General features: G+C 45.0%; 1 protein-coding gene and 2 long non-coding RNA genes across 3 annotated transcripts in view; all 3 read left to right on the forward strand.

Annotated features, from left to right (window-relative positions):
• LOC149343971 (uncharacterized) overlaps window positions 1-24,439 on the forward strand; it is a 92,610-nt gene that overhangs the window by 19,371 nt on the left and 48,800 nt on the right. The window contains exons 3-9 of the mRNA XM_089547116.1: window positions 910-981; window positions 6,581-6,751; window positions 12,031-12,120; window positions 12,767-12,793; window positions 16,977-17,152; window positions 20,881-21,057; window positions 23,500-23,595. Coding sequence (XP_089403242.1) covers window positions 910-981; window positions 6,581-6,751; window positions 12,031-12,120; window positions 12,767-12,793; window positions 16,977-17,152; window positions 20,881-21,057; window positions 23,500-23,595 — 809 coding nt within the window. The remainder of the gene's footprint in view (window positions 1-909; window positions 982-6,580; window positions 6,752-12,030; window positions 12,121-12,766; window positions 12,794-16,976; window positions 17,153-20,880; window positions 21,058-23,499; window positions 23,596-24,439) is intronic.
• On the forward strand, window positions 4,576-5,704 carry LOC149343972 (uncharacterized). The gene is made up of 3 exons (XR_016282748.1): window positions 4,576-4,947; window positions 5,186-5,410; window positions 5,562-5,704. It is a non-coding gene; the product is annotated as an uncharacterized LOC149343972 (long non-coding RNA).
• On the forward strand, window positions 5,725-6,020 carry LOC149343973 (uncharacterized). Its single transcript, XR_016282749.1, has 2 exons — window positions 5,725-5,780; window positions 5,888-6,020. It is a non-coding gene; the product is annotated as an uncharacterized LOC149343973 (long non-coding RNA).

Below are 24,439 nucleotides of genomic sequence, written 5' to 3' on the forward strand. Positions count from 1 at the left end.
ATTCTTGATGTCTCTGTTTTTCCGTCAACTCTGTGAAATCTCGTGTTTTTCTTGTTGTGATGTGCCTTGTAAATATTTACTTTAATTATGTCATTGCAAAACTATGCACCTTCCTCCTACTTTTACCTTGTATAATTATGTGTTCTTTTTGTAATGAGAATGTATGAAGTTCTTGCTTCTTTTGCCGCTTGTCCTGAGCATTGTGTCGGGTGCTTGGGCCCCGTCAGGCAGAGTGCATCTGCCTTTTGCCCCTGTATCCGAGACCTTGTTGTCTCGGATACAGGGGCAGCGCGACCACCCTGCCACCCTTGCAGGTGATAATTAATGGTTGATTGCGAGAGTTTGCTCACGCAGTGAACGCTGCGGCCTATTGCTGCAGTGCCGCGAGTCTACCGCAACACTGTCATCACTAACACATCCAGCCCACATCTCTCTCACCACCCCACGTACCTGTAAGCGCGATTCAGGCGTCCACTCACCCAGGGGACCAGTTATGCGCACATTTTTCCTAAAACGTTTCAATGCCAATGCCTCGGCGCGAAACAAGTGTACAGAGAGATACGTGAGACAGATACCGCGCCATTTCCTTTCCTCAAAAACCAATTTTACCAACGCCAGTGAACACATTGAACGCTGACCGCCTATGGCTCCAGTGCCGCATTTCTGCCACAACGTTGTCAATGCCAATGCATGCAGCGCACATTATCACTACCGCCCACGTAGCGTAAAACACGACTGAGGTGTCAAGTGTCCCAGGTGGCCAGTTACGCGCCTTTTCATTGCTTTATCTGACGGTAAGATGAAGGTGAAATCTCCAGACACGGTGACCTTGGCTTTATCTAGCGTAGTGAAGCTTCCGCTTCAATATGGTTCTAAAGTGGTCATATTCTCCTCTACTTGTGTGCGCAGATGAGAGCTCTGTCCGGTACACCTTCCCACCTGGATGCGTAACAGCAGACGGCATCGACTGCCTTCCCGAAGGTAAGCAGTGCGTTCGTTAGCGCAAGAGCGAGCGGAGGCAACATAGCTCGATCCTCACTTGTTGCGCAGTGTGTAGGTAAGGTAGATGTGTTATGTATTCTTCTTTTAAGGTATGAGCCTAGGTGATGTAAAACAGTTTCAGAGTAGCATTAGTACAATTAAGTGTGCCACGCATGAGTGCTCTGGATTGGAAAGTCTTGGTTCGGTTCTTTCCTTGGGGTTCCTTTTGCTGTGCTGCCAGCGCCAAATCGAAACGCGAACAGGATATCTGAAAAGAGAAAACTACAAGACGAAAACAGATTGTAAAAAGGAAACTGACATCGGATCTGTTAAGGGGAGACGGGGTTCTTGAAATGATAACAAATGCGACAACTGCGATTGTGCAAAAATGTCATATATATTATCAATACACTCTAATGCTACTGCTGAAATAGTTTCGAGGTCTAAATTCGACCTCCAAGCTGTAAAATATCCACATATTTTGCGCACAGAAGCCTGCAAATGGCAATTTCGGAAAGAAATACGGCAGGACTTCGCGGCCGTCGATTCCCATGATCGCGTCCCTGATGGCCGTCATCTTGGCTTTGTTTGAAAGCCGGGTCCCTTCCCTTCTACCTGGTATTACTGACTACCGTGAAATATTTATGGAACGTCCGCATTTCACTGTTATTTTAGGCTTCTACAGCGACCTGCGAGTGGCTGGTGCGCGCACTTAAAATCCGATCTTCCTAACTTCGTATTTTTTACCAGCATGACTGGACTTACGGAAGCTGTTATTATGTTTTTATGATGCAATATCCAATAATCTTATACCGTTGAATTCAGAAAGCTATAAACTGTGGAGCTATGCTTGGATGAGTTGAGCATACCGCAGAATATAACCGTTAAAACATATAACAGGTGTGTCTAACAAGTAGTTGGTAATGGAGCAGAAACGAGGAGGCTAACGAAAGGGGTTCAACATAACTTTAGGGTAGCGCACCTAACTGTGGAAATAATTGATAAGTGTAACGTTAAGAGCCAAGAAGATCGAGCATCGTAGGTTAGAGAAGCAAACGCGGGTAAATGCGATCCTATTTGAAATCAGGAAGAAGAAATGGGCATGTGCAGGGCTTGTAATGCCAGGGCAAGATAACTGATGGTCATTAACGGTAACGGACCGGATTCCAAGAGAATGCGAGCGTAGCAGGGAGTGGTAGTAAGTTACGTGGGCGGATGCGATTAAGACGTTCGCGGGGATAGGGTGGCCGCAGTTGGCATAGGACTGGCTTAATTGTAGAGATATGGCAGAGGCCCTTGTGCAGTGGCCGTAGCCAAACTGATGACATGATAATTATAGTCTTCCCATGTAAAGAGAGCATTCCACTCAGTCGAAGCCTCAGCTGTCATGCAGACATTGTGTAGGACACTTCATGATGAAGTTAGCGCCAAAAACGAGGACCAAAGTAGGAGAGAAGACACAACACGAGCGCTCGTGTTGTGTCTTCTCTCCTACTTTAGTCCTCGTTTTTGGCGCAAACTTCTTCATGAATAAGAATCAACTCGCCCAACTTTCAACCGTACTATTGCATAGGAGTGTACTCGTTCGTGTGGTTATCGATAATGACAATATAGTACAGTAGTGAGCATAATTAGTAGTAAGCACAAGAATGTCCACATGTAACACATAATTGAAAGAGGAAGTTTAGCCTAATTTTAGCCTAATTAAATAACTCGAACGAGGCAGATCAATCATGTAACTCACCAGACTTAGCATGACGTCGATCGGCGCGTTCAAAAGGCGCATACCGAAGCTGCTCTCACCACAGACGGCGGCGACATTGACGAGCTCCGGTGTTGTGAATTGCCCGGAACGCACTCAACGTTACAGACGCCAAGCCGCGTTTAGATGACCGACAAACCAGAGGTTTCGCTAATAAAGTTTTCATCATCATCATCATCTCTAACCAGGGTGAATAGTAGTTAAACCACATCAATTTTTGTTGTCTCTTTATTCGCGTTGCACTCCCTTTCGAGGATACATTCACCTGTTAATAAAATTGTATTTGATCTCGGGCTTCGTTCAGTATAGTACCACACATGTATCGCAGTGTTGAGGCACAACCGCACGCGACCAACTTTGGTTGTAATTTCACTTTGTGTCCTGTATTCACCCTCAAAATTATAACATCTAACGCCTGCTGCCCGACTACAGCCGACAATCGGCGAGGCGAGATTTCCTCCCTACGCTTAGATCCCCTATTGAAAAATCCGGTATCGCGGCAAACCGGATTTTACCGGAACATATCGGTTTCATACCGGTCCGGTATCACTCTCATACCGGCGAGACCCGTCCGGTTTGATGGCTATACCGGTTCATACCGGTCCGGTATCGATCCCAAACCGGACAGACCGCTCCGGTACGGAGCTCATACCCGAAAGTCCATTCCCGGTTCGAAGCTCAAACTGGACAGACCAGTCCGGTACGGAGCTCAAACCGGACAGACTAGTCCGGTACGGAGCTCAAACCGGACATACCAGCCTGTATTCAGAACGATATGTGCCGCGGTTTTGGTGCTTGGTCGGCAGATTGACTGTTGTACGCCAGCAGATATTTTTTAGGGGAAAGGTGGGGGCAGCGCGCGCATAAGTGCGATAATCAACACATACACGGTTTTGTTGAAAGGGCTAGGAAAAGAAAAGGGCTAAGCGTGAGCTTCGCAGTGGCAAAACATGCAGTTTGTGCATGATTTGGTGATTTGAGGGCAACCGCCATATTGGCTTCCCGTGCAGCACCCTGACAAAGTCAAGGCGGCTGTGTGCGGGCACACGGCTAGTATATATCCGCCAGCAGCCTTCGTAAGTCCTGCGCAGATTACTCTGGATTTCACAGTGCAGAACTTCACGACTGGCTGATAAACATGGCGAGCCTCCGGTGACTGCGCCAGAGGCTCCAAAAGGTTTGTTAGTGTCGCGTTCATTGCAGCAGCTGTTCGCTAGCGGCAGTCTGTAGCGACGCATCGATGAAGAAAGAAAATTCTTGGTTTTCGTGCAGGAATTCTTTGCACTTCTTCTTCGTCAAGTGATTGCCCATTGATAACGCAACTTGTCCAAGTGCCATCCCGAGCGGCCCCACCCTTCACTTTGTCAGGAAGGCATACTAATCACAAATCGCCCAGAACATTTCTATCGACGAACAAGATATCAACGGAGCCGGCAGCTTCCCTTAAGGGCGACGCTTCGTGCTAGCTAGAAGATACAGCGCTCGAGAGAACAAAATAAAAACAAAAATCACCTGTAGAAACCTTACACGAGTAACCCGTCTTTACGCAAATTTTTTAAAGCTTTTTTTTTTTCACTCATCACCGCCTTCTCTGCTTTTCCTGGGTCCGTCGCAACAAAAAAAAACCTGCGCATTCCTGGTCTTTCTATCGGGCTTTGTTCCTTCCCCTTGGGCTCCTCTGTGTCTGTCAACCCACGACCGAACATTTTAAGCCGCCCTCCCGACCACGCTTCCCGCGACTTCCATGAAGTGGCGAGGAGGTTCCGATTCTACTTGTTCACTGTCCCCGGCCGCTTCGCGGTGACTTTTTGCAAAAGTGCCCCCCCCCCCCCCCCCCCCCCCCCCGCCTTTCCTGCGTTTGTTTGGAACAGGTTTTTACTTCTCTCCTGCGGCTGGGTTGAGTGTCAAGCGATGAAGGTAGCTGGGAAAACACGCTGGCACTCGCTCGTTGGCGTTGAATTTGTGTTATACAATTTTTTGCGACTTTCTTCGTGTTGCCTTGATCAATCCATGATCAAAGATGACATCGCCTTTCATGCGTACGTCCAGTGCAAATATGGTGGAACCCTATCATCCTTGTCTCAGTGATGAATGACTTCGCTCCGAAAGACGTGAGTGGTGAACATTTGACCGGTGGAGGCCGGTGGTGAACATTTGACCGGTGGAAGGCGGATTTTATGACGGCGACGTCGTGCTGCTAGGACGTAAGTACGCATTTTAAATCACTCTGTTCTTTAAGTACTACCTCCGTCTCGGTTATATGCTCGGCGTCAACATAAACGTTCTAACTGTTCAGTGTCTTTTTAACTAAAACTTTGTAGACTGCACAGCGTAGAGGGACGAAATAGCGCAAAATTTTCTTTCAGTTACATACCGAAATTGCTTGTCCTTCATGATAGCACGACTAAAATTAGTTTTATAGTTTGTATTATTTCTTTACAGAGGCACATGGTGTATACGTGCGAGAGCAATCATTGATAAGCGTCCTGAGGGGGAGCGGCTCAAGACCTTGAACAAACATCACGCATCGCATCAATGCTGCGGTATGTGCCGTAAATAATGGAGGATGACCACGCAAGCATCGCAATCGTCTGAGCAACCTGTTTACACACCAACAATGTTACGACGCAGATTTGCAATACATTATTGATTCAAATATGGAAGGCGGTAGGTGCATTCACGATACTGAGCATTGCCAATGCTCAGGGCCTGGCGTCTTGAGACGCCTGGCTTGTCTGTGGCTTGTCTGGGCCCACGAGGGCCCGCAATTCAGAGCCCCGTTTGTGCTACTGGGGTATGCATTTGTTATTGCATACAGGTCCACCTCGGGAATGGAATTTTTATTCCTTCGGCAACGTGCGCAGCAGTTATGGTGGCACCCAAAGATTCGCGTTTCTGTAAAGACGCAGCCTTTGGACGACTCCACAACTCCTGGAAAGGGGCGTTACAGGGCAAGCTTGCCATCGGAACCTGAGGTCAGAAGCCTCCACAGTGGGCAGAAAGCCAATGACCCCTGAAAAGCTACAAGCCATTGGCCGTAAGTTGCATGTCACAGTGCTCAATGCATTATGTTGTGTGTCAGTGCGCAATTAAATGATAAGCTGGGGGCATTATGTACTACCAATCATATTTTCTTTTCTGCAGGTGCTTTTGACTACTTCATTGGCCAGCACCCTGTAGAGACCCCAGCGCCGGTAGATCGTCGCAAAGAGTTAAATTATTACCTTAGTGAGCTGGTTCAAGACATGCGGAAAAAATAAACATCTTTTGGAGTTTTTGATGCATTATAATACTCACCAAGCTAACAATACTTTGGTCAAAGGTGGGAGCAAATAACACAATGGCACATCGACTGCAATGCGAGTTGCTGATAATCGCAGATTACCAGTTTCTGAGGCTCTGTATATTTCAGCATTTGGCATGTACACTTATGGCCCCAGTTTTTGGGCAGATTTAGTCCAAGTGGGATATATTTGAAGCATTTTATTCTGCCTTTGTCCTGTGATACAGGGCCCTCCTGTATAATACGGGCCTAGCCTGTTTAATACAGGACTGTCCTGTATTCCGGTATGAATTTTAAACCGGAACCGCATACCGGGTTATTGTACAGGATTTGCGATACCGGAGTATCCTGCACAAAACAGGAGAGTCCTGTATTATACAGGACTGTCCTGTTTTATACAGGATATTCCAGTAATCCGGTATCGCAAATCCTGTACAATAACCCGGTATGCGGTTCCGGTTTAAAATCCATACCGGATTTTTCAGTAGGGTCTTGCCACACGCCCACTCCCGAACACTTTGGCTCTCACTGAAGAAACATCAAATGCTTTCCAGCCATGTACATGGGGCAGCACATAACCAAGGCCACGATGTGCTCCGACCTGTTCGGCTCCGTCTGCAACGACAACTACTTCTTCAGCTCCGAGAGGAAGAACTCGTGGTTGTGGCCCTACCGCTACAGCAGCCTCTTCCTCATGTACAACGCCCTGCAGAGAGCTGTTCGTGGTGAGCTAGACAGTCCTCGCCACCCTTCACATGTACTGCGTCATGTTGTAAACCTTCGCTGTCTTCATTGCTTCCGTATCTCACGCAGCACTGCAGATTTTCTGATAGTTTTTAATGGCAGTAATATATACAAGCCGAGATTCTTTGCACGTCACTTTTAATTGTGAGACAACTGCGGAAGATTTCAAGATTGTGTTATGAACTTATTGATGAGAATGGTTTAACCTTCGTTTGCGTAGAAAGTTTCCGTCTAGAGTTTGTCCTGCACTAATATGAAGTAAAGACTGCAATAGAACACTAATCGTGTGCGCTTTGACAATAAATAGCAGAAAACTACAAGTGTCCCGTCGAGGTATCTGCAGTTATATTGATTTTTATGTTGCAATGTTGAAACTATGTCCCACTGAAAAAATGCCCTTGTCCAGATTTTCTTCGTACGGTTGCCGAAAAGCGATTTTATGTTAAGACTTTTTGGGCCCAGGAAGCACTTGATAAGCCTTTATTTGCATCTTTTTGATGCAAAGCACAGTATTTACACAGAAATCCCAAAATCACGGTTGTTTTTCTAGTCGCGTTGCTTAAAAGCACAAATTAAACTTAGAGATGACATTAAAGACTCCTTAATATTTTATTTTCCATTGCATCTAGTGCTGCAGTACGTTTGGCCTAATCGTTCACACTGCACTGCTTTATGTTCCTCCGTAGTTTAGTTGCTTTCGGGACGACACCGATGTAGCCCGCGTGTAGAATGGGTGCCCGTGAGTTGCACTCGTTAACAGAAGCATTATTTGAATGATAGTGCAGTATGCCTGTGACAAACGCAACTGAATACGTCCTCTCACAAAGAGAAACATATAGAGTAAATTTCCTTCCATATCGCGCCCCTCATGAAGAACTGTATTCGTGGCTAACAGAACTGGTGATTTCAGTTTCCTCAAATGCATCATGCCCAGTTAGACCTCGGTATAAAGAAATAGTTTGTCAAGAAATAATGAATGTAACGAAGGAATGGCTATTCCCCTTGAAAGTTTTATCCAAAGCGATACAACGAACGGCAAGCGAACCTCCTGGCCATTTCGTTCCTAGTATATCGATTTGAAACTGCGCTTAACACATACGTGTTCACTCGACATGGCAAACAAATTAGCGCGTATAACCCGCTCTTTAGAGCTCCACAGAAAACCTACGGAAGGATTTTTCGCGTTTAGCGGGGTCAGCCAAGTTCGCCGCTCCGGATGCCCGCCCCTTTGCTGCGCTCCGAGGGTTGCCACGGTCATTGCGTACTCCCGTTCTCCAACCGCCTCGCTGCAAATGGCCTCCTGCGAGGGCGTTGGACTTCTCAGATGCTCTATGCAGCATAGTTACCGTTGTGTCGCCATGGTCGCATGGTTTGTCCGTTTGGCGTAGTGTTTTTTATCGTCGAGGGTATCGACATACCGGTGGCTTTGCTTGGCCAAAGCTAGGGTCATGAACGGAAAACGACAGCGTAATTTCTCGTGACCAGAAGCCTGCAATAATCGAAGCAGTCGCATCGGCATCGGGTATGGAGGAGCATCATAGTCGAGTAGTTCTGAGTACTCTGGCTGCTATCCTCTGTAACAGACGACGACTCTCTAATTACAAAGGAACTACAAAGAAGAACCTGAGATCCCGCCTCTTCGAAGCATTTGAAATCCTTTTCAAAAGGATTTTAATCTCTCTTCAAGCTGGCATGCCCGTTCGCCGTGACACTGCCATGATTTGGTGAAGATACGCGGCCCCCGGGCTCAGGGTCATGCGAGGCAGGCCACCGAAACAAATAGCCGCACTGAAATAGCCGCCACATGCCCTCTTTCACGGAAGCCCTCATCAGCTTCGTCGCTTAAAAAAAGGGGGCTAAATATTAAGAATCCGTTATTCCAGTGTTTAGACAAATCCACCAAGGTGGAGTACGGTTTTAATAAGTGAGTAATTACTAATTATCATCCATCCAAGCACAGCCACAGGGTTTCAAAGCAAAGCTCCAAAATTCTATCGACCGCAAATCGAAATAGACAAGTTAAAATTTTTGGCATTAGTATACTGCAATTCACGAATACATGCAGGCATCCGCGGAGCGGTTGTGGCAAGATGAACGCATTATATCTGTATCTATTTTTTTCGCTCGAAAGAGCCCCTTCTCTGCGACATGGCGTCGACAAAAGAAGCGCAGCTACTTGCTTTAGTATTTTTTTCATAGGCATACATTCGTATTTTGGACAGCGTTCCCGAGGCGTTGCTCATTTTTTTTTCTGAAAGATTTCAGCCTGTGCCTAGGTAAAAGCTCATTTGTATTTCAGCTGCATAACTTCGGTGCAACGACTGAGCACTGCGGTGTTCTGTTTCAGTCGATAGCAAACCATTCTAACATTTAACAGACTGGCCATTTGATGTTAAGGCCACTAGTGTATGGAAATCATCTGGCATCATGGATACATTTACTTATCTGATGCTTACTGCACTGAGTCGCAAATTTATGCCTGCACCTAACAAACTTTGTTCAAGAACGGCGCTCAGGACAGTAGCTTAAATTTAAGATCGAACCGGCAGTTGAGAATTCTCCTCTAGGGTGCCTCTCATATGCGGTCGGCCTGTTGAAGCAGCAGTGATAGTTTCTACCTGGTGACCGCATACAAAACCTGTTTCTAGCTTAAAATGCAGAGAATGCGAAGAATGGAGAGCGAAGTTGGTTTCTAACAAGAACCAATAGAAGCCATCAAAGACAATCTGCAGCAGGAAACCCTTTCTACAAATGGCAAGAACAAATACACAAGGCACCCGCGTGAGATAGCCACTATAACTTTAATTATATGAAGGAGCTGCAGTGGTTTTATATCGCGTTTAGAAGACAAGCCGACCTCGGGAGAACGATCGGACTTTTGTACCACAGGCGCAAGAAAATTCTGCGGGAAGTGCAACTTCAGGCTTTCACGGCGCCGCTGCAAGTGCCAATTAAATGACTGGCACACTTGTATGCGCCGTTCATGCAGGACAGCCGTCAATCTTATCCCATGGTTGTTCCGTTAATGCGCGTCTGTCGTCACCTACTCTCTTCAAAGGCAGCCAGGCGAATTGTCAAGTTCATCACAGAAGGCGCCACGTCCTGTGAACAGTCCTTATTGCAAGATGATTCTCCAGGGTTCAAAATGTGGCCATTACAAATAGTGCAGCGTTTCTATGCGGTGCTGGGTTGCCGTTATTTTAAATGACCTGATCAACTTGCATGTCTTTCATTTACCTCTCAACTTGGTTTTTCAGCTACTTTTATATGATAGCATAACCCAGTCAGGTTTGATGGCTTATGCCACTGTAAACATAAATTGCACCGATGTGGATGCTATCATTATACACTGTTAAGTTTTGCTCAGCCATGGTCACGCCCATCTATTATCTGTGTATCCACACCTTATTAGAAGGAAAATTAATACGAGTAGCCCACCAAACAAGCCTTCAGAAAAACGAGGAAAAGGACATCTTATCTTTTTTTAAGGCGTTTGTTGTGCTGAACAGGCAGCATAATTTACGATACTATCGGAATCAAACTTGGACGTTTGCTGCAGTTCTAAATTTTTGCTTGCATTGCTTCAGTCACAAGCGCAGGTCCGCCACGAGCGCCTAGATGACTACTCACCAGAGCAGGTCTCCAATGGCTGCCGGATTATTAATTCCCCACAGTTTGAAACCGACCGGCATATTAGCGGCGTATTTTGTGTCATGCATTGCAAAATTCCTTTTGTCACGGCCACAAGGCTTGTGCTCTGAGGTGTCCTGGTACTGCACTATCTCATAGTAACAAGAAACTCCAAAGGTAGGGGCGAAGGAAGAACTCATAGCGTGATGTTCCTGCTGTCTCATCCTTACGCAGCATAACTAAATTCAGGATCCCTCGTGGCTCCCGTCTCCATAGGACCACACATACTGACACAGCTGGCTTGCTTTTGTACAGAAATGTACCTTAGCAGAAAGCACTGATGTTCGGTTTGTAAATTTGATGCTCAAACCACATCAATTTTACCCAAATTCTCTATTTAAAGTCATTTTGTCCAGCAGCATGAAACCGCCGTCATTTTAGAAAAAGTAGGGAATTTCGGATCTTAAAATTCTGTGAAAGGGCGTGAAAATTGCCGCCGCGCCAAATTTCAGCTTCAGATTTTCCGGAAAATACATTTCCCGAAATGAACTGTCACGCTCACAAAAAAATCCCGACCGCGTCAACTCCGGGCTAAAGGTTTTGATGCGGCTCTTCGGTATTTCCTTCAATCATGTCAGAGAAAAGACAAGCTGGCATGCGAACGCTAGTTACCTCCATGAAATGCCCTACAAACCTTACATGTTACAGAATGGTATACGCATTGCGCTTTGGTAGGAGGGCGGATCCTGTTATAAATGCCGCTTGTCGGCGCTTGCGTCCGCCCCTGAGAGCCCGTAAATAGAACACAGAAACCTACATTATAGGTGGAATAAGGCTGTATAACGAAGCAGCATGTGCCTATCAAAGGAGCCCCTCCAGCCAATGGCGTTGAACGATTCTCCCCCATCACCGATCCGCCCGGAACTGCTACAATCAATTCCTAGGGGGTGGGAGGTGCAACAGGAATAACCACCGCTTAGTCGCATTAAACCCAGCGTAATGAAAATCGGTCGACAATGTTCGATAGGCGTGGCCGTTACTGGCTGCACTGAAATAACTTAGACGTTCCTTACACAAAATACTTCCTTCATAAAATTGGTGCATCAAGCAGCCCTCTCTGCGCGACAGGCGGTGTTGGCAAAGATCCTGAACACTTGGTCTGCTGCTGCCAGAGTTTCAGTACACACCGAAAGATATTGCTCAATGCGTTAGGACTCCGCCAGGATGGCGCCTTGTGTCAGGACGCCGTCCTTAGACCCTGGAGGGAAGCGACTTCGGCTGCGCGTGGGACGGAAAGAAGCCCTACTGGCTTATCTTAGGGACACGGATTTGATAGACACTTTTTGATGATCATGTGCGTTTGTAAGTGCGCTAGCGTTGTGAAGGCTTGGCTTCTCCTTTCCACTTTTCTTTTTTTCTTGTTATTTTCCCCCCGTTCCAGCCTCTTCTTTCACCGTCATTTGGGGTAGCATGTCAGCTTAACTACGAGACACAAAATCTCTGTCTCCCTCTCCTTTGAGGGGCGCCTGTCTCTTAGTTATTGAGTTGTATCCTAGCATACTTGATGGAAACTAGTGTTGATCATTGCTATTGACCAATATGAATTATATAATCTTCAATTTTTTTTCAGTGGATTATCACAATTTCGCCAAGCCTGTCGACGCCATCAAGGAGGATGCTCTATACAAGACCCTGTACTTCCTGAAGAATTGCACTACACGTGAGCGCGGTCAAGCACTATGCGCTAACATAATTTGCCAGCTACAGGTATTCAAACACAGTGGCAGTGTAGTAGAAGCGTTAGCAGCGTATAATCCTTACGGAATATAGTCACCTATGATCTAATGCCGAGCTTCTTTGTCAAAAAATGGGAAGCAACGACTATCACTATTTCAAACAGCATGGAAGCTTTTCCTGGACCTTTCTAAGGGTAAAAAAGATGGAGGTTCATGGAGGTTCATGAAAATTGTAAACATGTTTCTTATTACCAAATATATACTTGCCTAATATTCGAAACATATTTTTACAGTGCATTGCAGAGTAATTTTGATTGGAGAGGAACTGAAAATTCGTCCGTCTATTCATGCTTCTAGAGGAGTTTATTGTTTATTATAGATATTTTGAGATCGTCATTGCGAGTGGCTTAACAAAATGTAAAATTTACAATCTCTTCCCAGCTCCATGTTGTTGCAGACCTGAATACGACCGTTCACAATAAAACTTGCTTGGCTTTTTACAATCTAACCCTTTGTTTGGATTTCGAGAGATGGGCTAAAAAATCCACTGACGCTCTTTAATAAAGACTGATTACAATGTCCTCGGCGCAGCACTAAAGAGAATTACGTTCTCTCCCTCATTCTGTGCAGGTGAAGACCGGGCGAAAGTGAATATAGGTGAGCTTTTCCGATGAACAAATGCAAATGAAAGAAGTAGCATCCACCTTGTATACCAGACCAATTTGTAGGTTAAGTTTGACTTGCATTTCTGCCATAATTATGGCTGGGACAGTAGTAGTCTTGAAGTGTTGTTTGTACCATGGTCTACACTGAGGAAATGTGTAAAGAAAGCTCGACGCACACCACGCATTTTTTAGCGCACACCACCCAGTTCTCTAGCGTACACAGATCAACCAACCGTAGAGCATTTGGCCGATACCTTCAGCTAGTTGACCATTTCAAACCGCTTTTAGCGCTTGGTATTAGTGACGCGGCTTAAAATGAGGATAATTCTAAAGCTAATGTTTACGAGCGAGACACCAAAACACTCGTGTCTAGACGACGTCGTGCCGACACAACTGGGTCATCTTCTTCGCTAATCACGTCCTGGTTCAAAGCTTTTTGCACTGAAAATGGTATTCGTGATGCTGAATGTGTGTTTAAGCAGTGTACGAGGAAAGACCTTGCTCGAAGGCGTAAGTGCTGAGCAGGAGATGGCAATATACTTGACGAAATAATTTAATAAATATAAAAACGAAATATGTTAGCTAGTAAACAGTTTGACTGCAGCCGGCTGTTTTTATTTTCTTTATGGACTGAAAAAAAAGCATTTCTTGACCTCACAAAAAACGACCGTTTGAAATAAATTGTCTTTTACTACCAAGATATGAACAAAAAAATGCCAAACTGCCAAACTCATTGCCCCGTAACACGATGTTACCTTAAACTGAGCCGATAAAAAAATAGCCCTTATTTTTAAAACATTAATTTCCGAAAAAAAAAATCGAAACCCAAAACGAATGGATTTAACTATATAATGCCGCTTCCATGATATTTCAGCTTCTTTGTGAACATAAATTTTTTAACCACTGAGTTAAATGTGGGCGAATGTTGTTATTGTGCAGCGTCACATTTGATGTTTGTTCTGAGAATATTGAACGCTGACACTAAAACCTTTATTAAAGACTTCACCCCTTTCCCGCCTGTTGCGAAAAACAAACGGTGCAAGGTTCTGTAAGTGTTAAGGCCTCGTTATACATTTTCATAGACTGCATAAGAAACCTGCGCTGCACCAAGCGCCATCTGGTTTAAAATGAGTCATCACGTAGTAGGAGGGAGCAGACAAGCTGTTAGAGGTTGGCTAGCGCTGTCGCTGGCTCGTTCCCTTTCTCTCGCGTTCGTAGACTTTCTCTATCTGTTTTGCTGTTCTGAATAGAGGGCTTTACGAGGTTACTCAGCAACACGACTTCATCGCCGCTGTTTCCTAGCAACGTCGATACCAGCCGTAGTGTCGCATTACTGCGGGAAAAATGCTACCGTTGATGCTACGCTACAGAGTTCGAAGTAAAATGACTGTTAAGTGTTCCTTTTTTTCGCTCCGGTCTATCTGAGAACGGCGGGAGCATTCGCATAGCACATTAGGTGTACGTACGCCGGTAAGAAAGCGCTGTCAAGAAAACAAGCTCCATTGCTCGAGGGAGCAGCGTGAAAAGACGAGGGCAGACACAAAACCTAAGAGGATAGGCGCCGAACTACGAACATTTTATTGTCAACAACGTGGAGGTTATGGAAGCCAGGTTCCACGTGACACCACAAAACCGTTAACAGCACGCAAAGCAAAGTACGCTTCATATCAAAACACTATCCATGCCCTGCTACTCCTGTGCTTCTCCTCGTCTTATCGCGCTTCTTCCTCTAGCCATGCAAAAAGACCAACAAACCTAGTAAACAAGCTTCGAGTCAATAGATGGAGTCAACATTGAAGTTAATCTCCTTGCACTGTGCGAACCATGCACAGTGTTCGTGTTCAGCATTTAAAAAAAAAAACTACACCAATATCTTAGCCAGGCAAAAATCTGTCCACCTTTTCTGTGCTTCGCGCGTCACGAGTGTATATGAGAGTAATCCAAAGGAAACCTGTCTGGGCGCGCCTCAATATATGTGTAGTACTAGCTTACAACCGCTTGCGACTAGCGTTCTGTGGGTTACGTTGAGGTCCCCACTCTATGTTTTAGAGGTTAATAGCTACGGTTAGTTCCGTACACGCGCCACATATATCACACATCTGCAAGACTTGCTTTGGGGCCACTGGAAATATGGCGCCCGTTAGACGGCGCTAACGTGGCACACGACGGTGGCGAAACGCAGGCGTGTACACGGCACAGTGATCATTTGTAGCAGACTAGTCGGCCTGAAGAAGCTCGCTTTATCTTTGGGAGCGAAAAATCGTTCAGTATTTCACATGTATTCAGTGCCACATATAGGAGTGATTCAGCACGAACTACAAAAACAATTTACTGTTTTACCCTGTGAAGCGTCACGCCAAATCGGTGATGGCCCGACTCCAATAGCGTTATATCTGCGGCTACTACAACACGCTTACCCTTGTCCCGTACGTGCACCTGCAGCGGAAAAAATCAGCGCAGATAATATGCTGAACAAAAAAATATACAATGCAGCCGCGAACGCACACGTACCTTAAGAAAGCGAAATTTTGTTGCGAAAAACAGCCTACAGCAGCACAATTGAATAGGTCAAAATTTTTTAGTTTGCTCTAAAATGAATACAGCAGTGTACTCACTAGAGATTAGCACGTATTCTGAATCAAATACTATAAGAAAATTTTCGTTCTACGTCGCAACTCAACTGCTAACACTGAAGCAACGGAAAAAACAAAACCGCTCATTGTGTGTGTTGAATCAGTACGGACTTTATTTGCTGTGATCACCCTGCAAGTCCTAGCCGGTGATTAGTCATTAAAGCTTACAGCTAACTCATCATGCCTCCCAACCATCCTTAAGGAGTTGCTATAGGAGCCTCGCGAAAATATGATGCGGGGAAAATTGATGACACATGTCGCGTGGTGCGCAACGCCGTTTGGCATTCCAGACAGAACACTTGCTCCATCGGGCGTCGGACGCAGAAGCCACATTCCGTTAAGCAAAATTTCCTGCGGCCATGGCCGAAACAAGTAGATAACGCTCTTACCTTAGCCCTTTTCAATATGCCATTGGAAAACACAGCAGTATTCCGGTGGATTCGGCGTTTTTTCGCTCGCCACGATCACTGGTAGCTGTGGTAGCTGCTGTCGTCCTGCACCCTAGTTCGTGGATGGCCGCTAGACGGCCCCAGTGGCCGTAGGGAAAGCTCCAGCGCAGTCTCCTCTAGTACTTATATGATAGGATATATGCAGACACTGTAAGTTTTTGTTTTGGAATTTGAGCAGTAATGGGAGCTTGATTTTTCAAACGCGCATGTTCAGGCGTACAGAAAGGCGGTTTCTTGCATTTCTTTGCATAGACTTGACGCATTGACCTTGAGCTGCACGTTGGAGGTTCGGTTCTCTCTGGCCCATTTCCTATGTTTCTTTGCTTCATACTCGCAGTTACTTTTGTACTCAATTGTACGTGTTTGCGGGATCTGTCTAATCAAGGAAAAAGAGAGCGAAAGCACTAGGCATGCGCTCCTTATCCGGAGCACTTATGTATTTGGAATGATGCATTTATGAATTAGCTACGGGGCTGGCTACTATTCTAACATTGCTTTTTGAATGAATTTCGCGCAGCGCATCCCATTGATCCGGTGTTGCTGTTAACCTATGTGTGTATATGTGTTGGACATAATAAAACTGCGATCTATTTTCACTCCAAAATGGAGAGTTATCAAATCCAGGACGGACCTATTATTATTGTTTCTGCTTTTTGGAGCTTTACGAAGGAAAAAAATGATGACTTCTGTATCGTCAGCAACGAAAACTGTATTGTTATTGTTTTACACCGTAGAAGTGCAATAATTTATCTGCATTATCTGCCAGTAGCCTGCTGCTAAGGATCCTTATTTTGTAGAAGTAACGTTTATATTACTTTGGCGCAAATTCGATAAACGAATTAACGAAACAAATAAAAAACCTAATGTACAGCACCTCTGAAAGAGAAGTTTTAGCAGTGAACATATATTAAAGAGTCTAATGAAAATCGGTGCTTGGAGCTCGCTCTTTTGGCATTGGACAAGAAGCAGATATGCCTGACCGCTATTATATTGGAAAGACACAACTGGCTCTAGAGAACTCGAAACTGCCTACTGTTTCGTTATTGCGATCGTGAATATTCCCCCTGAGTAATGATGAACTTGGTTTCCGCAGGGCACATCAAGCGCACGCTGGCACTGATCGGACTGCCGAGCAGCCCGTATACTTCGCTAGACGAAAGCATTCTGCCTGAAATCTCCGAAGTCCTTGCCAAAGTGATGAGGAATCTCAACATGAACATATTTTTTATCGTCGACATCGAGATAGAAAACGCAGCAAAAAAGTTTGTGGTAAGCAGTCATTTTTCGACTTATTATTTAGCGAACCATCAGCACCATCAGAACCATCAGATGGCGTCTATCCTGCCATCACACCTGAGCAAGAAGCTCACAGGCATGGCATACTTGTATGCTCCGAAGGCCTTCAGTTCAGTTCAGTTTATTTCCTTAAAGACCCCTATTCATGGGTATTACATAAGGGGTGGGGCTACGGATATAACATGAGGTTTGGTTTGATCAAACATCAGCTGCGTTATCTCTTGGTAGAATATTGATAGGCATGCAATGGCTGCGACTTGGTGGGAAAGGCCGTTGCAGTCAGATGCTGCTCGGGTAAAAAACGAGGCCGAGAATGTAGTAGTACGGGACCGTGGACGAACAACTTGAAGCGGTTGACCAGTGCGCTGGGATATGTGCATGCGGCGTACAATGTAGGGTGCTTCGTGCAATGAACTGTTGAAGAATTCATGAAAAAGGCCGAGACTGGAATGCGCCGACGATGGGAAAGAAGTGACAAGTTAATTTCAGCTTTCAAAGAAGATACACTGATGTCGTATGAGTATGCGGAATGAATAAATCTAACAGCGCGATTTTGAACTCATTCGAGGTTAGGCTTCAGATAGTTTTGATGGGTATCCCAGATGGCTGATGAATATTCAAGTTGAGGTCTTATCAGTGGCCTATGTGGCGTTTGAGGAAACCTAGTTTCTTGTTGACCGATGAAAGCATGTTCACAATGTGCGCATTCTGGGATAGGTAAGTTGATAGTGTGATGCCTAGATACTTAAATGTTCGCACAAATTCTATTGGTAGGTTGTCTATTGTGTAAAAAGAACGAAAAGGTCTAAGACTTCGGGTGAACGACATGAGCTTACATCTGTTAGGGTTGAAAGTCATTAACCACTAGTCCCACCATCTTGTACACTGTTAAGGTCAGTCTGTAGAGCGTTTTTGTCTGAGATGTTAGTTACTGTACGATAAAGAACGCAGTCGTCAGCAAATAAGCGGATTGGGGAAGACACATGCAAGAGTAAATTGTTAATGTATATTAAGAAAAGAAGAGGACCCAAGACTGCCCCTTGTGGGACGCCTGAGGTTACGGGTAGGGGGCTAGACGACTGGCTGTTTATGAGCACAGATTAAGTACGATTCGTAAGAAACTCTCTAACCATCTTAAGACACGCGGGTGTAAATTTAAGAGGGAAAGTTTTAGCAGCAAGCGTCGGTGGGATACTTTATCGAATGCTTTAGCGTAATCTAAAAATACAGCGTCAATCTGGATATTACAGTCAAGATTTGCATGCAGGTCATGTAGAAAAAGTGGCAACTGTGTTTCACATGAAAATCCTTTCCTGAATCCATGTTGTGAAAAATGATAGAAGTTGCCAGTATCTAATAAGTTCATGATTTGCGTGTATATGACATGTTCCATGATCTTGCACGGCAGGCTGTTTAGTGAGATGGGACGATAATTCAAAAGGGAATTTTTATTACCTGATTTATAGACGGGAACGACCTTTCCCACCTTCCAGTCGTGAGGCAAAATACCTGTAAAGAATGAGTGCGAAAATATGAGGCACAAAAATTTTGCAGAGGTATGTTTGGTACTCTTCAACACTTTCGAGTTGATTTCGTCGATGCCGGCTGATGATGAGAGTTTAATATTTTGAATTTGGGAAACGACACCATCAACAGAGAACGTTATGGCCGGCATGTTTCTGGGAAGGGTAGACGCAGAAATTATGCCGGGCACCTTGGTAAACACAGATGAAAATTCGTGAGTAAACATGTGAGCACTGTCAGCATATTCCATTATTTAATCACATTCGTTAGTGAGAATAACTTCACGTGGCTGTTCGAGGTGTATTATTTTCAAAATTTTTTCTGGGCTGTAACGTAGGATGGTAGGCAAATCATTTCGGAAGAAAGTGTGCTTTGCGTCGCGAATAGCTTCTATATAAGCTTTTTCGGCTGCTTAGTATTTATTCCGTGCTGAAGTGCTCGGTCTAAGTTTAGCAGCGCGGAAAAGCCTTTCTTTCTTATTTTCTATTCGTTTTATGGACCTTGTGAGCCATGGTTTGTGGCGATTTTCATGTAAAGTGATTTTGAGAATAAATTTGTTTGTCATTAGCAATTAGACGTTTAATATACCAAGCTTTGGGATATGCTCTGCCTAGGTATGGCATGTGCTGTTTGTTTACCTGTTCTATTACATGGAAAACAAGGATAAATCATATTCTTAATGACATGGCTAAAAGTATTATTTATTCAACACCCAACAATTCACAAAGTTTATTCCTCTCCTCTGGTCTGTTCTTTTGACAGCTTGTTCAAACAAATTACTCTACTGCCTAAATTATGGAAATGTGATTGTACTTTGGAAAGCCTTAAAACAGTTCCATTGCGAAAAATTTCTCTATATGTTGGCCCTAGTGTGCGAACCCGTTTTTTTGAATCCATAACATAATTCTATCTACCAATATATTTAGTAAGCTGCCCGATTATATCTTTGACTGAAACACGTGTAATCTAATAAGTGATGACATTGCTAATTTGGAAGAACTGTGAACATTGTAATATGTCAACATACGCTGTGTGTCACAGCAGCATAGGTTGTTGCTGCTGCCGGACGGCGCCCTTCAAGCCCAATTGTGGCTTTGGCCTGTCTGCGTCCTTTATCACATCCCTACTTTCAATAAAGTATTGTAATTATACTATTATGGGACTTTTGTTAGCTACAAGTGAGAATTGGATGCTGCCCTCTCATGGAAACCTGTGTATACGTGACAGTGATTGACTAAATGATTGATTGTTTGAAAGTCCTTTTTTGAGGGAAGGCGCAAAGCCACTGTGAGGGGAAATGGGGAAAGCGCGTTAGTCACACACGAGGTCCCAGTCCGTATATTGTACATTTTGCTATATATGGCTGGAGCTTATCAGACTGGACCCATCTTTCCGGTGCAGATTTCGTATCCGTTGAAGTCGCGTCCACGGTAAGCAACGGGCAACGCTCCGGAGGGCGGGTCGTCGAGCAGGCAGGCTGGCTGGATATAATGCGGCTGTGTCGGAGCGACGTGGCTGCAGCCGATGAAAGCCGTGATATAGCAAAGGCTCCGTCACCTCGATTAGACTTAGAAAAGCAAAGGTTTGGCTTGGTTTATGGGCTTTAACGTCCCAAAGCGACTCAGGCTAGGAGAGACGCCGTAGTGGAGGGCTGAAGGAAATTTCGACCACCTGGGGTTCTTTAACGTGGACTGACATCGCACAGTACACGGGCCCCTAGAATTTCTCCTCCAAAGAAATTCAGCCGCCAGGGCCGGGATCCAACCAGCGTCTTTCGGGTAAGCAGCCGAGCACTATAACCACTGAGCCACCACGGCGGCAGAAAAGCAGAGGTACAAAAGCGGACAAAAAGTCCCCAAAAGACTGAAAGAGCCCGGTTTCGGTGCGGGAGGCGCACCGTGGAGGCGAAACGCTGTTGTTCATCGAAAAAACAAGCACTAGGAACAGGCTGACTGACATAATCAGGCAAGAGAGCGGCAGCCGACTTAGGCACGTCTCAACTTAACGGATTCTCAATTTCTAGGCAGAAATATGAGAAAAAAATAAAACAGACCAAGCGACGAAATCTTAATCCGGCAGCGCTGGCTTGTGCAATCTGCCTGTTGCTTCATTAGGCGGTCACTGTCACTGGTATCGAATTGCACTGATTCTCACTTCGCACACTTCGTCCCCTTCAGCTACGGAAGCTACCTGCCAATCACATGACCATCGAACGGCATCGATCTAACTTTGCGACCGAAACCAGCGAGTATATCTACTACTTCCTCAAGACCAGGAATCTCGTCGAACCCCACGGCAAGCTGTATGAGTACATCAGCAAGGATTTCTACCACTTTTCGCGAGAAATTGCTGAGGTAAACCCACAAGCATCTTTACAATTTTAGCAGACGCTCTCGTCGTACTCCCGTTGTCACTCATGGCCGCTTAGTAGCGGGTCGAGGCTCTCCTGAGCTGCTAGCACTCACTCACAGGCAGCTCATGGCTGCGACTCAGCGGCATGGCCAGAGCTAGCTACTGCGCAACACAATTTGGAATTGTAGTTTCCACGCGAAGACGAACTTTCGAAGAGCAGTAGCCGTAAAAAGGCAGCCTGAACTCGCACAACAATCGCATGTCTGCAAGCAAAGATGCCTTTTATTTAGTGTCCCTAATACTTCTTTCTCTCCTGCGACTTTTCCTCCTCCGAACACTAGTAGTAATCTTTAAAACAGGTTTTCTATAAAAATGTGTTAACCAGCAATTCTACTGCAAGCACTGATGTAGCCGCATTCTTAAGCATTATAGTGTGTCACCAAATGGCAATTAGGGGCTCATAGGTGTACGTTAGATTATAGGTTTGTGAAAATAGGTAGCTTGCGCTCCAACGTGAAACCTGTCGCCCTCCAGAAGCGCCAAACCGAAACGGCGAGGCTGCTAAACGCCCGCGGCTCAACTACAACAGTGAGTCACACTGCTGGCTCGTGTTAAATGGATATTGAAGCTCCGGAAAGAGCATAAAACGCGACTCGCGAAAGGGCTTTAAATTCCAGCGACGAAAGCGCAGTTACATGTGTAAAGGAAAGTTAACCGCGGAAAGCTAACCGAAACTGACTTACCACAGTCAGTGAGCGAACAAACAGGAGTTATCGATATCCTAGCCGTAATAACGAAGATTAAACGAGTGTGGGCCGTAGATAACCGTTGAACGCATAGATAGCCGAGTAGATAACCGATAACTGAAGAGTAGATAACCCATGGGCGCCTAAAATTATGAACTGGATATTAATTGTAAGCAAGTGTAGGAGCGGCAGCATTAGGTGGTGTGAGTAGATGTCATTAGGCAGCATGGGCAGGACACTTAATCAGGGACCAGTGGGAGAATGCCTTTGTCCTGCAGGCGACTTAGGGCTGAAAGTTTAAAGCGACACTAAGGAGGGCTGCATAAAATTATTATTCTGTGAAAAAAGTCGATTCGTTGACACTTCTTGGCGGCGTTAACGTGTTGTCCGGCAGCAACATACACAGTTATCGCAAATGAATGTACATTTAAAAAAGATACGCGAAAGAACGGTTTGCCACCGTTTACCAGTAAATGGCGGTGTCTTTTAGCCTCCGAGATTCGCGCCCAAAAATCGATATCGACGATGCATTTTACTTGCGACGTCGAATGGGGACTGCGACACCTGTATTTCGTTCATTTGTCTCTTCTAGCTTATAAGTTCTCAGTTTTCAGTGAAAGTAGTGTCTTTGTGATTAGAACGTGGCGCGCTTTCGGTACACAACGACTTCAACTTGTCTACAGAAAAGGTTGAATCTAAACTGAGATCCACATTGATAGCTATCACTCTGGGAAGCAGGAAGAAAAGAGCCTCACTTGGAAGGAAAGCACTTTCGCACTGCCGAAAAGCAGCCGCGGACAGGCCGACTATTTTGTAAGCCAATTTAGGCCATTAAAACGAGTTTATAATGCGAATTTCTTAACGCGTTTCTTCACAGAGTAGAACTTTTTCCCCTGGTTTCGGAAGTAGGTGTTTCTGCGTTCCTTCCCGTAACATTATTTTGAGCCCTTCCGCCACCAGCTTGTGCGTCCGTGCTATTTTTAGATTTTATAGTTTCACATTTGAGCACCTTTGCCTTTCATAAATCTTTCATAAACTGGTGTCGCATACATGGTGCGTAAACAGTCTTAAAGTAAGGATGCGCAGCCCATGCATAATCGCAGAAACCATCTCCCCGTTGCTGCACATTTACAGCGCTTACGCCTCAGTGGCTTGAAGCCGTCTGCTTTGTCAGTTTTTCGCATGTAGGTAATTAACGGACTGTTGAAGGTATGCGCTTAAGTGGTAAGGTTGATTACACTGAACCTAAAAAGTATTTATCTGTGGAGTGCATTATATGCAAATTCAAATGTAATGTTGGCATTAATGTTTTGTGATGCATCGAGGAAAAGTTTACTTGTGCGACAAGATTTTAGAAACTCCGTTACTAATACAAAAACATCTTGCACTTTCAGTGCCACACTAGAGCCAGCTATTTATTTCTATTTTAGTAAATTTGTCATCTGAAACCTAAAAAAGAGCAACTGACATTTCACTCTGTGCAGGTCGCGTATGGACAGTGATGTGCATTGAAACGCTTATAAAGACGGCAGAAACGAACCTTTATATATAGTAGAGTACACCTCATGTGTTTTTACGTGTTTCACGGTAAATGGAACAGGTACCGCGAGGTGCCTATCGAAGTGGGCACTCCAAAAATAAATAACAATGTCTTAGTCCTGGACGTGCTACAATGTATTGTGTGCGTGCGTCTTTCAGGAGCGAGGGAAAATGACCGGCACTGAGGCTGACATCATGCTCGATGTTAGTCAACTACCGACAGGAATTGCAGCTGGAGCGCAGGCAACTCAAAAGGTACCAACCATTCTAATAACTACAGCTGACCGCCGGGAGGGCAACATGGCCACTAAGGTGTTGTGGCTGGGGTTTATTAAATTTATTGTTTCGAAGGACAGCGTCAATAGCCATGCATGAGGTGGGCGGATTCTCAAAAGTGGCGGTAACAAACATGAACATGGGCGACTATGGTCGTTTCCGATGGTGGGTTTTACACAAGAGCGGTATGTTATCGCAGCAGTTCGTGCAAGGCTCTCATTGTAACTGTTAAGTGTACAAAGAATACTGCAAACGCAGATTTGGCGCACCATATTGTATGGTCGACTGTCCATTGTTTACTGAGATGTTTACTTGATTTAATTCTTGAATTCAACGTATGAAAATTTGAACTATCATTAAATTTACTGCGTTGCCTTTCGTTTGTTGGGACATGACGCTTCGAAGCGGTTTCTTCGGAAATGTTTGTTTTGAAACACCTTTAATAAAAATATAACTATCATTTTCAATATTAAGCACCGTTCCCCCGGCCCTAATATATATATATAATCGTCTACATAAATTGTGACTATAAATCCGACTCAAGCGGCAGTGTATGCATTAGCATTACTAATCCACCAATCGCAGCATGACACGCCGAAGCCCCATCTCCACTCCGCTGTCTACAAATGCGCCACTGGTCCCAGGAAGTGATAAGCCACATTCCTTTAATATGTGCCAAGGGTTCTGCTGTGCGTTGTTTCGTTTGTCATGAACGAAGTGCTGCGGTGGCTGACTGGCTTTGGCTGCTAATGATAAGGTCCCGGGGTTGAATCCTGACCACCCTGGCCGTATTTTATGCAAGGTACCTGGAAAAATTCATGTG

This window comes from Amblyomma mixtum, chromosome 5 (assembly GCF_055824585.1).
Source record: "Amblyomma mixtum isolate Tamu chromosome 5, ASM5582458v1, whole genome shotgun sequence".
Taxonomy (NCBI): Eukaryota; Metazoa; Arthropoda; class Arachnida; order Ixodida; family Ixodidae; genus Amblyomma; species Amblyomma mixtum.